At 44.4% G+C, this 17,057-nt stretch overlaps 1 protein-coding gene across 11 annotated transcripts in view; it reads right to left on the bottom strand.

The window, feature by feature from the left end:
- The window catches only part of DEPDC5 (DEP domain containing 5, GATOR1 subcomplex subunit), a gene marked incomplete at both ends in the record, with an annotated part of 155,196 nt that overhangs the window by 45,776 nt on the left and 92,363 nt on the right, over positions 1–17,057 (bottom strand). For 8 of the 11 annotated variants that reach the window (XM_080717557.1, XM_080717560.1, XM_080717553.1 and 5 more), the window contains 3 exons: positions 1,743–1,808; positions 8,834–8,942; positions 15,993–16,126. In XM_080717557.1, the coding sequence (XP_080573683.1) occupies positions 1,743–1,808; positions 8,834–8,942; positions 15,993–16,126 (309 nt within the window). The remainder of the gene's footprint in view (positions 1–1,742; positions 1,809–8,833; positions 8,943–15,992; positions 16,127–17,057) is intronic. The other 3 variants (XM_080717552.1, XM_080717558.1, XM_080717555.1) reach the window with 1 other exon arrangement.

The raw sequence follows: 17,057 nt of genomic DNA on the forward strand, positions 1-17,057 counted from the left end.
GCATGGGGCTACGCTGATCACCAGTAGAGACATCTGAAGACCTGCACAAACAGGCGGGGCAACCTCTGGTTCCCTGCGAAAGGAGAGCCTTACCTGCCCAGCAAGGTGCAGATGCTCAACCACTAACTAGCTGAGAACCCTTTGACTAGCTAATTTCTTTAAGTCTCAGTTTCCCTTGGAAAATGGGTGGTCTGCACCTTACAGGTTGTGGAGAAAATTATGTCTGCAAAGGACTGGCAGACATAAATAAATGCTAGTATATAATAAATGCTGGTTTTCTAACTTCCACTAAACAAAGGATCCCTGAACTTTTGTTCTGGGACCTCCAAAGTACATCCTCCTAAGATTGCTGCATTCAGCATAAACCCTGTTCACTCTTTCAGATCTCTGTAACTAAGTCAATTTAATATACTACTTAGAAACCTGGATAAATGGCAGGAAGCCCTCTTTATCTTTACCAAGGACCTGTAGAAGCAGTAATTACCAACGCTAATTTTAAAACAGATCTTAACCGGGTGTGGTGGCACTTGGGAGGCTGAGACAGGAGGATCGCACAGGTTCGAAGCCAGCCTCAGCTACTTAGTGAGGCTCTCAGCAACTTAGTGAGACCCTGTTTCCAAATAAAATATAAAAAAGGTCTGGGAGTATAGCCTGGAGGTAGAAAGCCTCTGGGTTCCACCCCTAGTACCACCAAAAAGGAAAAAAAGAAAAAAAAAAGGGTCTGGGAGTATAGCCCGGAAGTAGAAAGCCTCTGGGTTGCACCCCCAGTACCACAAACAAACAAACAACAAAAAAACAAAAAACAGATCTTAAGTCAAGGCTATCGGTCCTGAACACAGGGACACTCTACCTTTGAGCTACTCTCCTAGCCCTTTTATTTTGGGGGAGGTACTAGGAGTAAAGTCCAGGGGCATTCTACCACCAAACTACACTCTTAGCCCTAATTTATTTTTATTTGGAAATGGGGTCTTGCTAGGTTGATGAGAATCTCACTACTTGCTGAGGCTGTCCTCGAACCTGTGATCCTCCTGTCTCAGCCTCCCAAGTACTAGGATTCCAAGTGTGCACCACCATACTTGGCTGACCCAGGGGCCTTCTACCTCTGAGCTACTCTCCCAGCCCTATTTTTTGGGGATACTGGGGATGGAACCCAGGAGCATTCTACTTCCATGCCATACCCCAACCCCTATTTTATTTTTATTTGGAAATAGGTCTTGCTAGGCTAATGGAGTCTCACTACTTGCTCAGGCTATCCTCAAACCTGTGATCCTCCTGTCTCAGCCTCCCAAGTACGAAGATTCCAAGTGTGCATCGCCACACCTTGCTGGCCCAGGGGCCTTCTACCTCCAGCTATGCCCCCAGACCTATTTTATGTATTTGGAAACAGGGTCTCGCTAAGTTGCCAAGAGTCTAAGTTGATAAAGCTGGTCTCAAACCTGTGATCCACCTGTCTCAGCCTCCCAAATACTGGGATTATAGGCATGTGTCACCATGCCTGGCACAGGGTCCTGGATTTAAATATCGGGGCATTCAAGGATACACATCCAGCTCCTTTTTATTTTATTTGGAACCAGGGTCTCATTAGGTTGGTTAGAGTCTCCAAAAGTTGCTGAGGCTGGTATCAAACCTACGATCCCAGCCTCCCAAGTACTGGGGTTAGAGGTGTGTGCCACCACAAGTGTCCACATGGCTAAAGATATGTCAGGCATGCACACGCTGTGGAGCCTTGGAGTTTGACTGACCTGAGGGTAGAAGGTGGACGATGCTGTGCGTGGGCTTCGGACAAATTCCATAAAGAAGGCTCCATCCTGAAGTCAGAGGAGGAGGAAGCAGCAACAGCAGCGGGAAGCGCAGGCAGTGAAGAAATGGAGCCATTGGGGGAAGGAGAACAGGGTGCAAAACAGAAAGTAAAAACGAGGAGGGAATGAGAGCAACAAGGGCATATAAAGGAAGTGGGGGTGAGGCAGCGCGAGAAATCCTCCCAGAAAGGCCGTCCCCAAATGCCAAGTGCAAGCAGGAACTCAGCCTTCCTGGGTGGAGGTCCCTTCTTTGCTGGAGGAAGCGCAGGGTTGGAAGGTGTGTCCAAGCTCCCTCAGCTCTCCTGAGAGAAGGCATGGGCGCTCTTGCCCTCCCACATAGCTCTGAAGTTCCTTCAGACCTATGGCAACCCAGAGGGCAAGGCTGCTGAGCAGCTTGAGGAGCTGAATGTGGCAGTCAGATGGGGAAGAGAATTCAAGGCAGAAAGCAGTCTGACTTAAATTTCTGAGCACACAGGGATAGAGGCAACCGTACCTCTTCCACTGGCTGTGTAACACCATCAAAAATCTGGGACAGGCAGAATGTGAAGTGCACAGCACTCATCTGAGGGTTTCCTGAGCTGGCTTCCCTTCCCCACTCTCTGCATATGGGGTGCAAATGGTCTTTTTTTTTTTCTTTTGCCCTATTTGGGATGTTGAACTGAGGGGCCTTTTTTTTAACCTCCAAGGTATAAGCTCAAACCTATTCATTTACTTTGAAACAGGATCTTGCTAGGTTGCCAAGAGTCTTGCTAAGTTGTTGAAGCTGTCCTTAAACCTGTAATCCTCCTGTCTCAGCCTCCCAGATACTGGGATTACAAGGTGTGTGCCACCATGCCCGGCCTCTCTTCACTTTTTATGAATGATCATCACTGAAATTCAGAAGTGACACTTGAGGTCCCTACTTTCATACTTTTAACTGGAAAAGTGAATCATGAAAATATCTGGGTGATTTTTTTGTATTTTTAATCAGTACTGCTGCCATTCCCAGCAACCATTCCAAACTCAAGTAATAACTCCTGGAAAGTATGTCTGTGGAGGTGCATATGCAGGTGCACCTGAGTTTGTGGGCAGGGCATCTCCCATTTTAGCTTTCCTTTCTTTAAAATTCGGAGTCTTCAGCCAGGTGTGGTGGCGCACACTTGTAATCCCCGCGCTTGGGAGGCGGAGACAGGAGGATCGCACAGATTCGAAGCCAGCCGCGCTGGCTTAAGAGACCCTGTTTCCAAATAAAAATATAAAATAGGTCTGGGAGTATAGCCCGGAGGTAGAAGGGTTTCCAGGAGCCCCAGTACCACAAAAAAAAAAAAAAAAAAAAAAAAAAAAAAAAAAATCAGAGTCTTTATTCAGCACTACTGAGTTCCTGTGTATGGATGTCAGTGCTTAATGAGACAATGAGGAAGGTATTCCAAACAGCAACCAAATATTTGGTCTTTGGTGCAGTTCAACCTTAATGTCTGGGACTCTGTCATTCTTTTACTTTTCTGTCTTATCCTTGGCACAGTTTAAAATCTTTGAAGATGGTAATAAGTAAAGGTTAATTGGGAGGGGTGCTAGGATTGAACCCAGGAGCACTCTATCTCTGAGCTGCACCCCCAGCCTTATTTGTTTTGAAACAGGGTCTCACTAAGTAGCTGAGAGCCTTGCTACTTGCTAAGGCTGGCCTTGAAGCTATCTCAGCCTCTCAAGTACTGAGGTCCCAGGCATGCGCCACCATGCTTTGCTTTTTTTCCCCTGTGGTACTGGGGATCGCACCCAAGGGCATTCTACCCTCAAACCCTCCAAGCTACCCCAGCTCCCCCATTTTTTGGTGGTGCTGGGAATGGAACTCAGGGGCCTTCTACCTGTGGGCTACATTGCCAGACCAGACTTTTTATTTGAAAAGAGGGTCTTACTAAGTTGCTGAGAGCCTCATTAAGTAGATGAGGCTGGCTTTTTTTTTTTTTTTTTTTTTGGTGGTACTGGGGTTCCTGGAAGCCCTTCTACCTCCGGGCTACACTCCCAGACCTATTTTTACATTTTTATTTGGAAACAGGGTCTCCTAAGCCAGCCCGCGCGGCTGGCTTCGAACCTGCGCGATCCTCCTGTCTCTGCCTCCCAAGCGCGGGGATTACAAGCATGCGCCACCACGCCCGGCTGAGGCTGGCTTTGAACCTGCACATTCCTCCTGTCTCAGCCTCCCAAGTACTGGGATTACAAGCATGTGCCAGCATGTCCGGATATATATATATATAAAATTTTTTTTTTGGGTGGTACTGGGGATGGAACCCAGGGGCATTCTACCTCTGAGCTACACCCCCAGCCCTATTTTTTTATTCTTTATTTTGAAACAGGGTCTCACTGAGTTGCAAAGAGCCTCAGTAAGTAGTAGCTGAGGCTGTCCTCGAACTTTGATCCTTCTGTCTCAGCTTCCCAAATGCTGGGATTACAAGTGTGCACCACCATAACCAGTTGCATTTTTTTTTAAAGCTAGGGAGCAGCGTACAGGGGATTTATAAAGCCCATTTTTCTATTCCTGTTCCTTCTTTGGCAGCACATATACCAGCAAAAGCGGAGGTGATGCTGAGATCTGTGCACACAAGAGTGAGAACAGGTAACAACTTGGCAACAGAACACTACTTGCATAAAGACTATGCTTGGGACCTAATGCTATTCCCTAGAGCTGGGGTGAGCAAACTACAGCTCATAGGCCATCTGGCTAGCCATTTGGTTGCTTTTTGCAGTACTGAAGATGGAACCCAGGGACATTCTACCTCTGAGCTATACCTCCAGCCCTATTTTTTTATTCTTTATTTATTCTTTTTTTTGTGTGTGGGTTTGGGGATGGAACCCAGGGGCATTCTACCTCCAAGCTACACCCCGGCCCTATTTTGTATTCTTTATTTTCAAACAGTGTCTCACTAGGTTGCAGAGGGCCTCACTAAATAGCTGAGGATGTCCTCTAACCCCGATTCTCCTGTCTCAGCCTCCCAAATGATGATATTACAAGCATGTGCCTCTACGCCCAGCTTCCAATCTGTTTTTTTTTTTTTATAATACAGCCTATGAGAGAGAAACTATTTCTACAGTGTTAAATGGTTAAGAAGTGCCCATTTAAATAGCTTATTTTGCCTTTTTACCTCAAGTATGTACTTAAGTTTGCTGACTTCTGGTCCACAGGGTCTATAAGTTGCTTGAGCCTCAGATGATACTTTCCTAAAACTTCAATCCCTTATCAGAATAGCCAAGTAGTAGAATTCCAGTAATTTATGCTAAGGAAATGATCAGAGATGTGACCAAATAATTATTATGTTTACTGTGATATTATTATTTTTTGATACTTGAGATTAAACCCAGAGACATTCTACCTCCAAGCTATAACCCCAGTCCAATATTTTATTTCTTATTTTGAAACAGGGTCTCACTAGGTTTCTGAGAGCCTTGCTATGCTGCTGGGGCTGGCTTTGAAACTGCGATTCTCTTACCTTATCCTCCCAAGTACTGGGATTACAAGCATGCACCACCATGCCTGGCTTATTATTGGTACTGGAGATTTAACCCAAAGGCGCTATATCCCCATACTGATTTTATTTCTTATTTAAAAACAGGTCTTGCTAAGTTGTGGGAGGCCTTGCTGAGGCTGGTTTCGAACCTGCGACCCTCCTGTTTCAGCCTTCCAAGTACTGGGATTACAAGCACCACCACGCCTAGTTTACTGTGACACTTATAATTGTAATGTAGTATAGATAACAACAATTTATAGAATTGCCAAAATTTATCTTAAAATCAGAAACCATCTGTAATTTTAATAAAAGAATCTAAATGAAGGCATATTCATATGATGAAATATTACTATTGTTATTTTGGTGGTGCTGTAGATATCAAACTCAGGGCCTTCCTTACACATGTTAAGTGCTTTACTACTAAGATGTACACTCAGTCACCATAGTTTTTTGTTTGTTTGTTTTTTTGGCGGGTCTGGGGATGGAACCCAGGGGTATTTGACCTCCAAGCTACAACCCCTGGCCTATTTTTTATTCTTCATTTTGAAAAAGGGTCTCATTAAGTTGTACAGGGTTTCACTGAGTAGCTGAGACTGTCCATGAGCTGCAATCCTCCAGTCTCAACCTCCCTAATGCTGGAATTACAAGTGTGTGCCACCATGCCTGGCTGTTACCATAGCTATTTTAAAAAATCTTTCTATTGGAACCAGAGTGTTTTGTTTTTGGTGGTACTGGGAGTGGAACCCAGAGGCTTTCTACCTCTGGGGTATACTCCCAGACCTATTTTATATTTTATTTGGAAACAGGGTCTCACTAAGTTGTTGCTGAGAGCCTCACTAAGTAGCTGAGGCTGGCTTCAAACCTGTGCGATCCTCCTGTCTCAGCCTCTTAAGTGCAGGGATTACAAGCATACACCACCACGCCTGGCTGGAAGCAGGGGTTTAAATAACTGGTAGAGCATTTACCTAACATATGTAATGGCCTGGGTTTAATCCCCAGTATGGGGGAGGTATTATGCTTTTGAAAATGATAAAGAAAACTTTTATGTTATGAAAGTAAAATCATTATATGAATTATATGGAAGAGACTGTTATATACTTTGACCACAATTTTGAAAAATAAAATACTTTCACTGAATCTCTTTCATCTTCTAGTGAGGGTCAGAAAACAGGGAAGAGAATGTATAGTCAGCTCACTCTACCACAACAGAATAATCTCAGATTTTGAGTTTCCCCCAGGAGATGAAGTTGACACAGTCAAATATACTGATGTTAAAAAACAAAAACAAGCCGGGCGTGGTGGAGCACGCTTGTAATCCCTGTGCTTGGGAGGCTGAGACAGGAGGATCGCACAGGTTCGAAGCCAGCCTCAGCTACTTAGTGAGGCTCTCAGCAACTTAGTGAGACCCTGTTTCCAAATAAAATATAAAATAGGTCTGGGAGTATAGCCCGGAGGTAGAAAGCCTCTAGGTTCCACCTCCAGGACCACACACACACAAAAAAACAAACAAAAAAAAACCAGCCACCTAGCCAGGCATGGTGGCTCACACTTGTAATACCTGCACTTGGGAGGCTGAGACAGGAGGATCGTGCAAGTTCAAAGCCAGCCTCAGTTACTTAGTGAGGCTCTTAGCACCTTAGTGAGACCCTGTTTCCAAATAAAGTATAAAATAGGTCTGGGAGTATAGCCCGGAAGTAGAAAGCCCCTGGGTTCCACCCCCAGTAACACACACACACAGACACACACACACACTCTGACCTCTGAATGTTTCTGCCCTCCTACTGACCTGCTATTCCTTATATAGGCCCTCAAGTAAGTCTCGGACTTTTTTTTTTTTTTTTTTTTTTTTGTGGGTCTGGAGATGGAACCCAGAGGCATTTGACCTCTGAGCTACACTCCTACCCTATTTTTTATTTTTTATTTTGAAACCAGGTCTCACTGAGTTGCAGAGGGCCTCACTAAGTAGCTGAGGCCATCCCCGAACTGCGATCCTCCGGTCTCAGCCTCCCAAATGCTGGGATGACAAGTGTGCGCCACCACGCCTGGCTCTAGTCTCAGACTTTTTGTTGTTTCCCCCACCCCAGAATGTTCCCGTTTGACTGAAAAAAAAAAAAAAAGAAAAAAGAAAAAAAAAATTTTTTTTTTTTTTTGCGGGTCTGGAACCCAGGAGCATTTGACCTCTGACCTCCAAGCTACATCCCCTGCCCTATTTATTTTTTATTTTGAAACAGGGTCTAAGTTGCAGAGGAGCTCACTAAATAGCTCAGGCTGTCTGTGAACCACGATCCTCTGGTCTCAGCCTCCAGAATGCTGGTATTACAAGCGTGCGCCACCATGTCTGGCTTTCTGAATTTCTTAAGAGTCTAAGAGAACAGACAGTAGTTCCACTAGCAAAGTAGAGTGAGCTCGTGTGGAGGGTGCTTCAGTAACGACAGGGAAAACTAACAGTAACATTGAAGGAAAATCAAATGGCCAATTTCAAAGCTCAAACCAGATCTTGGGCCTGGACCAATAGAGCTTAGCTCGACTATTTCATATCTGCAGTTAATCAGAACTTAGCCTCCATCCGGGCGTGGTGGTGCACGCTTGTAATCCCAGCATTTGGGAGGCTGAGACAGGAGGATCGTGGTTCGTGGACAGCCTCAGCTACTCAGTAAGAACCTCTACAACTCAGTGAGACCCTGTTTCAAAATAAAGAATTAAAAATAGGCTCAGCTACTACTTAGTGAAGCCTTTTGCAACTCATTGAGACCCTGTTTCAAAATAAAGAATAAAAAGTAGGGCTGAGGGTGTAGCTTAGAGGTAGAATGCCTCTGGGTTCCATCCTCAGTACCACCCCAAAAAAAAAAAAAAAAAAAAAAAAAAAAGAATAAAAAATAGGGCAGGGAGCCTGGCTTGATGGTGCATGACTGTAATCCCTGCATTTGGGGGGGTTGAGACAGGAGGATCGCAGTTTGTTTGTAGACAGCCTCAGCTACTTAGTGAGGCCCTCTGCAACTCAACTCAGAGGGACCTTTACAACTCAGTGAAACCTGTTTTAAAATAAAAAATTGGGCTGGGGGTGTAACTCAAAGGTAGAATGTCCCTGGGTTTCATTCCCAGTACTGCAAAAAAAAAAAAAAAAGGGCTGGGGATGTAGCTCGGAGGTAGAATGTCTCTGGGTTCAGTACCCCCCCCCCCAGAAAAAAGAGCTTCCTTGCCACTCTAAAAAATGAGTTTCTTAATAAAGATGGCACAATGGGTGTAGTGGCACATGCCAGTAATCCTAGTACTTGGGAGGCTGAGAAAGGAAGACCACAGGTTTAAGAACAGCTTCAGAAAACTAGTGAGAATCTGCTTTAAAATAAAAAAGTAAAAGGCAGGGGGTACAGCTTGGAGGCAGAATGCTCCTGGGTTCAACCCCCCAGTACCAAACACACACAAAATAGTAATACCTTAAGAGGGTATGGGGCAGAATTCATCCAAAGCTTCAGTACACTCGACCCTGAGGAACAGCTATCCATTAGACCTTCTACACTGGGTCTCTCAGAGCACTGGGAAAGTTCCTTCTTTTACCTTCCGTGGGCTGTCCACGTGCGTGGGGGTCATGGAGATGTTGCTGCTCTCGGCTGGCTGGGCAGAACTCTTCCCACAGTGCAGGGCTGCCTGCTGCTCTCCTAGACACCTGAAGGAGGAAAAGTGCATGAATGCAGCAGTTCAGAGCTCCCCGTGAAAGTCACACAAGCTGAGAGGAAGACAGCTCTGTTGCTGTGATCTTTAAAAGACACTCACTTCAGCCTCATTGCTCCTTCAGGCCCTAAATGATACCCTTAATTTTTTTTTAAATCATTCTGAACAGTCACCAGTCCTCCAGAGTAAATTAAAAAACAAACCCCCAGTGTGTGTGTGGTGTGTGTGTGTGTGTGTGTGTGTGTGTGTGTGTGTGTGTGTGTGAGTGAGGGTGGGGGGAGATGGAGGGTGTAATGGGAATTGAACCTGGGAACATTCTACCTCTGGATAACATCCCAAGGTCTATTTTATGTTTTATTCTGAAGTAGGGTCTCACTAAGTTGCTGAAAGCCTCAGTAAGTTGCTGAGGCTATCCTCAAACTTGTGATCCTCCCATCTTAGCTTCCCAAGTACTGGGATTATAGGCATGTGCTAAACAGACCAACATAAAACAGACTACAGTTAGTGAGACCCTATTTCAAATTAAAAAAAAAAATAGGGCTGGAGATGTATTTCATTTGTAGAATGTCCAGGGTTCAATACCAGTACCAGTACCAGAAAACAAAACAAAACAAAAAGGCTATGCGAGGTGTGGAGGCGCATGCCTGTAATCCCCATTCTTGGGAAGCTGAGACAGGAAATCACAGATCAAGGCCAGCCTTAGTAAGTCAGTGAGACCCTCAGCAACTTACAAAGACCCTGTTTCAAAATAAAATAAAAATTAAAAGGGCTGGGGAACTGGGCATGGTGGCACACGCTTGTAATCCCAGCACTTGGGAGGCTGAGACAGGAGGATCGCACAGGTTCGAAGCCAGCTTCAGCTACTGAGTGAGGCTCTCAGCAACTTAGTGAGACCCTGTTTCCAAATAAAATATAAAATAGATCTGGGAGTATAGCCTGGAGGTAGAAAGCCCCTGGGTTCCACCCCCAGTACCACAAAAAATAAATAAATAGGCTGGGGTAAAGCTCAGGGGTAGAATGCCCATAGGTTCAATCTCCAGTACCCCCCCCCCAAAAAAAACCACCCAAAACCAAAAACACAAACAAATAAACAAAAGCCTCAGATCATGTGGTGGCACATGTCCACAGTCCCAGGTGCTCAGGAGAGCGCAGCAGGAGTATAGCTTGAGCAACATAACAAGACGTTGCCTTAAATAGAAACTTACAGGTTTCCTGGAGGTATAGTGGTTAGGATTCAGTGTTTTCAAATAAAAGCCTACATAATACTTTAAAAGAGCAACTTGATAGAGTGGATTCATCCATGAACACCAAATTTTTAGACCTCTGGGAAGACTTTTTCTCAAATTATTTTTGTTTTGTTGGTGCACTGGGATTTGAACCCAGGGCATTCTACCTGAGCTACATCCCAGCCCTACTTTATTATTTTGAAACAGAGTCTCACAGCGTTGCAAATAGCCTCACTGAGTTGATGAGGCTGGCCACGAACCTGTGATCATCCTGTCTCAGCCTCCAAAGCACTGGGATTACAAGTGTGCACCCCCACGCCTGGCTTTTTCCTTAATTTTTATTACCAGCAAAAGCACATTCTGAAAATTAGAGATGCATTAACATTCTGAAAGTTAGAGATGCAGACACTAGATAAGAAGTTATGGGCTATTTTGAGGAATTTGTTATTCTTTCCAATGCTACAGGTATCCCCTGTGGATACCAAAGTCTGTGGATGTTCAATATAGTACTTGTGTAGCACTTATCTGCATTTTCCCATGGATTTAAAACCATCTCTAGCTTATACCTGATACAATGTAAATAGCTGTTTACCATACTGTTTAGGGAATAATGACAAGGAAAAACGTCTGTATGTGATCAGGAGAGAAGTAATTTTTTTTCCTGAATGTTTTCAATCTGAGGTTGGTTGAACCCATGAGCAAATCACCTACAGACATGGATAATCAACTGTACTGTTGCAGTAGACACTGTGAAGCTCCACCCAGTTCCCTCCACTCTGGCCTTGTTGCCCCAGCAACCAGGAGCATCATCCAGGTAGCTCAGCTGACAGTCCCTTAAGGGAAAGCCCCAGCTGCAGAACAGCCTGGTTTGAGCTTACATCACTTACCTGGGTTTCCACAGGCAAACGAATGATCAGTGTGAGTGAGGGGGAGTGTGTATGAATTTGTGAGTGGGTGTGTAAAGGCCTGGGCATCTTGAGTGCTATAGATAGGTTTCTCCCTGTACCTACTCTTGGTTTCCCACTCCTTTCCCATGGCGTTGAGACAAAGGCACCCCTCCTTAATAAACAGCCTATATGCTAAATTTCCTATTGGTCTGCTTCCCAGGGAACTGCTTCTCATCTTATGTGTGTGTGTGGGGAGAGGCAGTGCTTGGTGCTAGAATAGAGTTCAGGACTTTACATATGCTAGGCAACTTTATCACAGAGTCACAATTCCCAACCCAAATTCTGACTTTTTCGTTATCAATTATAAAGTGGAAGTTGGGCGTGGTGGTGCATTCTTGTAATCCCAGCATTTGGGAGGCAGAAACAGGAGAATCATGGTTCAAGGACAGCCTCAGCTACAAGTGAGGCCCTTTGCAACTCAGTGAGACCCTGTTTCAAAATAAAAAATAAAAAATAGTGCTGGGAGTATAACTTGTAGGTAGAATGCCCCTGCATTCCATCCCCAGTACCCCCCTCCCCAGAAAGTAATCTCCTACCAGTGACTAAAATCTGTCTCCAAAGTAATTTGTTATACTCTGTTAGAATTTTTTATTATGGCCAGGCATGGTGGCATGGTGCATGCCTGTAATCCCAGTACTCAGGAAGCTGAGACAGGAAGATCACAGGTTCAGCTTCAGAAACTTAGCAAAATCCTCAGCAACATAAGGAAGACCCTGCCTCAAAAAAAAAAGGGGGGGGCTAAAGGTGTGGATAGGAGGTAGAACAGCTCCTGGATTCAATCCCCAGCATAAAAGAAAAATAAACGGAAAACCAAAAACTTATACAAAAATAATGAAGATAACGAGGAACCCCTGCATACACAATTATTAAAATTGTATATCTGAAGCCTATCTTGTTTCATCTACATTTCCTACCTAACCATACCAATTCCTTTGACGCAAAACTCACACCTGGTATTATTTTTTCCATTAATACTGCAGTATCTCTATAAGAAAATAAATTATTTTTGTAACTATAATTTATTTTTTTGTGGCACTGGGAATGGTACCCAGGGACATTTTATTTCCCAATTACACCTTCAGCTCTATTTTATTTTTACTTTGAAACAGAAACTAAGTAGCTGACGCTGGCTTTGAATGTGCAATCCTCCTGTATCAGTCTTCTAAGTACTGGGATTACAGGTGTACACCACCACGCACAGCTTATAAGTAATTCACAGATTCACAGGCAGCTTCAGCAATTTAGTGAGGTCCTCTGCAACTTAGTGAGACCCTGTGTCAAAATGAAAAAATAAAACCAGGCTGGGGGTATAGCTCAGAAGTAGAATGCCCTTGATTCCATCCCTAGTAACACACACACACACACACACACACACACACACACACACACACACACACACACAAATTTGTAATATCAAGTATTTCCCAAAGTATCTCAAAAAATGTTACAGTGTATTTGTTCAAAACAAGATTCAAGCTGGGCGTGGTCACACATACCTGCAATCCTAGTACTTGGGGGCGGAGGCAGGAGGATCACAGGTTTGCAGCCAGCCTTGGCAACTTAGTGAGACCCTGTTTCAAAATAAAGAATAAAAAATAGGGCTGGGGGTGTAGCTTGGAGGGGGTTCCACCCCCAGTACTGCCCCCCCCCCCAAAATGCTGTGTGACTGAGTAAAAGTTTGGATCCCTCTATTCTACATCCAGTCTTGAGAAGACACAGCATGTGGCCCAGGAGCAGTCATTTGGGGCAAGGTAAGAAGACTCTTTGTCCTGCTCCTGCTGAAATGTTAGCTGAGTGTCGCCCTTGACACTGGAGGAATGCCACTACCCCAAGATAGCTCCTATTCTTAGTGGGAGCAAAGAGAGGCTCCTTGGTGTTTACAAATGATGACTCACTGACAAATTAAAATAAGATCCCATCACCCCCAGCTTCACACCCCTCCTAGCAACATATGTTCCTTGTTCTCTTTTCCAGTGGGAAAAGTATCTGATTAGTCATGGGGAGGAGATGCCAGGCAAAGTTCAAAGTTCAGATTTTGTTAAGTCAGGTGGGCCTATGCGTGTTTTATCAGGGATTGAACCCAGGGGTGTTCTACCTGAGTTACACATCCAGTCCCATTATATTTTTTACCTTCAAACAGGTTCATGCTGAGTTACTGCACTCTGGCCTTGAACCTGCAATACCCCTGATTCAGCCTCCCAAGTTCTAGAATTACAGGTGTGTACCACTGCACTGGACTGATCTCATACATGTTTGGAAGACGAGCCAGTACCCTCAGTTATGAGCCCCACCGAGTCCTGCTTTTCCTTCTATCATTTGCTATCCGTGGGGCACTGTGCTATTCTGTCCCTGTACCCCTTCCTTTCCCTTTCAACACCATCTGCCATCTAGCCCTGCCTCTTTGCACAATTCGCCAAGCCTTCACACACATGGGGCTCATCTCTGAAGAAACTACTGCTGTCAAAGATACTAACTGAATAGTTCATGATATTAGGAAATTATTTCAATTTTTTTGTGTTAGTGTGGTACTAGAGATAGAACTCTGGGGCATTCTACCTCTGAGCTACACTCCCAGCCCTATTCTATTTTTTTTGAAACAGAGTATCACTATTTGCTGAGACTATCTCTGAATCTGAGATCCTCCTGTCTCAGCCTCCCAAGTACTGGGATTACAGGAATGTGGCGCAGGACCTAGCTTTAATTTTTTAGAAAGTTTGGGTTTGCTTAAGCAAAAAATTAATTAATTAATTAATTAATTAATTAAAAAACAATTAAATAAAAAAAGCAAGCAAGCAAGCAAGCCAGCCAGGCATGGTGGCACATGCTTGTAATCCCAGCATTTGGGAGGCTGAAAGAGGAGGATCACGGTTCTCGGGCAGTCTCAACTACTGAGGCCCTTTGCAACTCACTGGGACCCTGTTTCAAAATAAAGAATAAAGCCAGGCATGGTGGCGCACGCTTATAATCCCAGCGCTTGCTAGGCTGAGACAGCAGGATTGTACAGGTTCGAAGCCAGCCGTAGCTACTTAGTGAGGTTCTCAGCAACTTAGACGGTTTCCAAATGAAATATAAAATAGGTCAGGGGTGTAGCTCAGAGGTAGAATGCCCTTGGGTTTCATTCTCAGAATAAATAAATAAATAAATAAACAAACGAATGAATAAACAAACAAACAAACAAACAAACAAACAAACAGGGCTGGGGGTGTTACTTGGAGGTAGAATGGCCCTGGATTCTATTCCCAGTACCGAAAAAAGAAGGAGGAGGAGGAGAAGGAGGAGGAGGAGGAGGAGGAGGAGGAGAACGAGAAGAAGCTGGGCCTGGTGGCACACGCCTGTAATCTCAGCACTTAGGAGGCTGAAACAAGAAGATTACAGGTTCAGAGCCAGCCTTAGCAACTTACTGAAGCCCTGTTTTTTTGTTGTTGTTTTTTGTTTTTGTTGCTTTTTAATGTGATACTGGAGATGGAATCCAGGGGCATTCTACCTCTGAGCAACACCCCCGGCCCTATTTTTTATTATTTATTTTGAAACAGGGTATGACTGAGTTAGTTGCAAAAGGCCTCACTAAGTAGCTGAGGCTGTCCATGATACCTGATCCTCCTGTCTCAGCCTCCCAAGTGCTGGGATTACAAGTGTTTGCCACTACACCCAGCCATGAGGCCATTTTAAAATTAAATAAATAAATAAAACAAGACTGGGAGGCAGTGTGTACCCGAGTTCAATCCCTAGTACCAAAAAAAAGGGCACACATCTGTAATCCCAGTATTAGAGATGCTGAGACAAGAGGATTGCAGGTTCAGTGTCAGCCTGAGCAATTTACTGAGGTCCTCAGAAACTCAGTAACGTAGCAAGACCTTGTTTCAAATTAAAATATAAAAAAAAGCACCAGGTCATGGTGACACATGCTTGTAATCCCAGTACATGGGAGGCTGAGACAGGCGGATCACAGGTTTGTGGCCAGACTCAGCTTTAGTTAGGCCCTTTGCAAGTTAGTGAGACCCTGTTTAAAAAATAAAGAATAAAAAAATAGGGCTGGGAGTATGGCTCAGAGATAGAATGCCCCTGGGTTCCATCCCCAGTACTGCATAGATAAGATAGATAGATAGATAGATAGATAGATAGATAGATAGATATAGACAGACAGAATAAAATAAATGGGATGTAGCCCAGAGGGAGAATGCCTCTGGGTTCAATCTCTAGGATAGATAGATAGATAGATAGATAGATAAACAGGCAGACAGACACAGACAAGACTCTTAAAGGTTCTTTGTGCTGAGACCATTAAGGGTGGCCTGGCATCCAGCTTCCCATGCATTTTCCAACCACCCCTCTAAACATACCCATGTTCTCTTCCCTCACTCCTGCCTTCTGAGGCTAATGTGTGCAGGCTCCTGGTATACACAACACATTCCCTCACAATCACCTCACATTCTATCCTCTGTTGCTCCATAAATACCCACTGTACACCTACTACATACCGGAAAGACTCACAGCCTCTACCTGTACAAAGCAGTCAGGTTAGAGGGTTTTTTCCCTCTTCATGAACATGTCTTATTTTTTTTTTTTTTTCCGGGTTTGGGGATGGAACCCAGGAGGCATTTGACCTCCGAGATACACCCCCTACCTTATTTTTTTTTTTTATTCTTTATTTTGAAACCAGGTCTCACTGAGTTGCACAGGGCCTCACTAAGTAGCTGAGGCTGTCTGTGAACTGCGATCCTCCAGTCTCAGCCTCCCGAATGCTGGGATTACAAGCTGGGATTACAAGCGTGGATGTCTTAATTATAAGCTCCTTACAGATGTTAAGTACCCTGCTCCAGAAGCAGAACACTGAAAACCCTTGGGGCCTACATGCAGGGGATAGGCACTTACTTCTGACTGGCCTCCATCTCTAGCAAGGCAGACAGAGCTGAGGTTCCCTTCTTCACGACTGTGGGGCCTGTCGACTCCAAGGAGTGTGTGGGGATGGGCCCAGTCATCTGCAAGCCTTTCATGGTGGTCCCCTTCTAAAGTAGAGAAGAGACACAAGGCCCAAGTCACTCAGGAGGTACTGTTCATACTCATATGTGGACTGCTACATCTTCAGGCCATGGGAACCTCAATAACACAGTAGAAGAACACAGGTTCTTGATGTTCCATAGAAGATAGGAGAATAACTGAGGCTCAAAAAGGTTAGGCAATTTATTTCAAATACCACTGGCATTACAAGTCAAACTCCAGTTGCCTCAATTCAAAACTAAAGCTCTCAGCTGGGTGTGGTGGTGCACGACTGTAATCCCAGTACTTAGAAGGCTGTGACAGAGGATCAGGATCACAGGATCCCAGAGTTAAGGATAGTCTCAGAAAGTAGTGAGACTTATCAACTTAGTGAGACTCTGTTTCAAAATAAAAATATAGCCAGGCATTGTGACATGCACTTTAATCTCAGCATTAGGGAGGCTGAGACTGTAGGATCATGGTTCACGAGCAGCCTCAGCTACTTAGTGAGGCCCTTTGCAACTCAGTGAGACCTAGTTTCAAAATAAAGAATAAAAAATAGGGCTGGAAGTGCAGCTCGGAGGTATAATGCCTCTAGGTTCCACCTCCAGTACTGCAAAAATACATATATACATACATAAGTACATACATACATACATACATACATACATACATACAAAGCTGGGCGTGGTGACACACGCTTGTAATCCCAGCGCTTGGGAGGCTGAGAGAAGAGGATAGTACAGGTTCAAAGACAGCCTCAGCAACTTATTGAGACCCTGTTTCCAAATAAAAGTATAAAAGAGGTCTGGGAGTATAGCCCGGAGGTAGAAAAGCTCCTGAGTTCCACCCCCAGTACCACAAAAATAAATAAATAAATAAATAAAATGAAAATATAACAGGGCCAGGAATATAGATTGGAGGTAGAATGCCTCTGGGTTCAATCTCTAGTACACACAC

This window comes from Muscardinus avellanarius (genome assembly GCF_963383645.1).
Source record: "Muscardinus avellanarius genome assembly, chromosome: 21".
Taxonomy (NCBI): Eukaryota; Metazoa; Chordata; class Mammalia; order Rodentia; family Gliridae; genus Muscardinus; species Muscardinus avellanarius.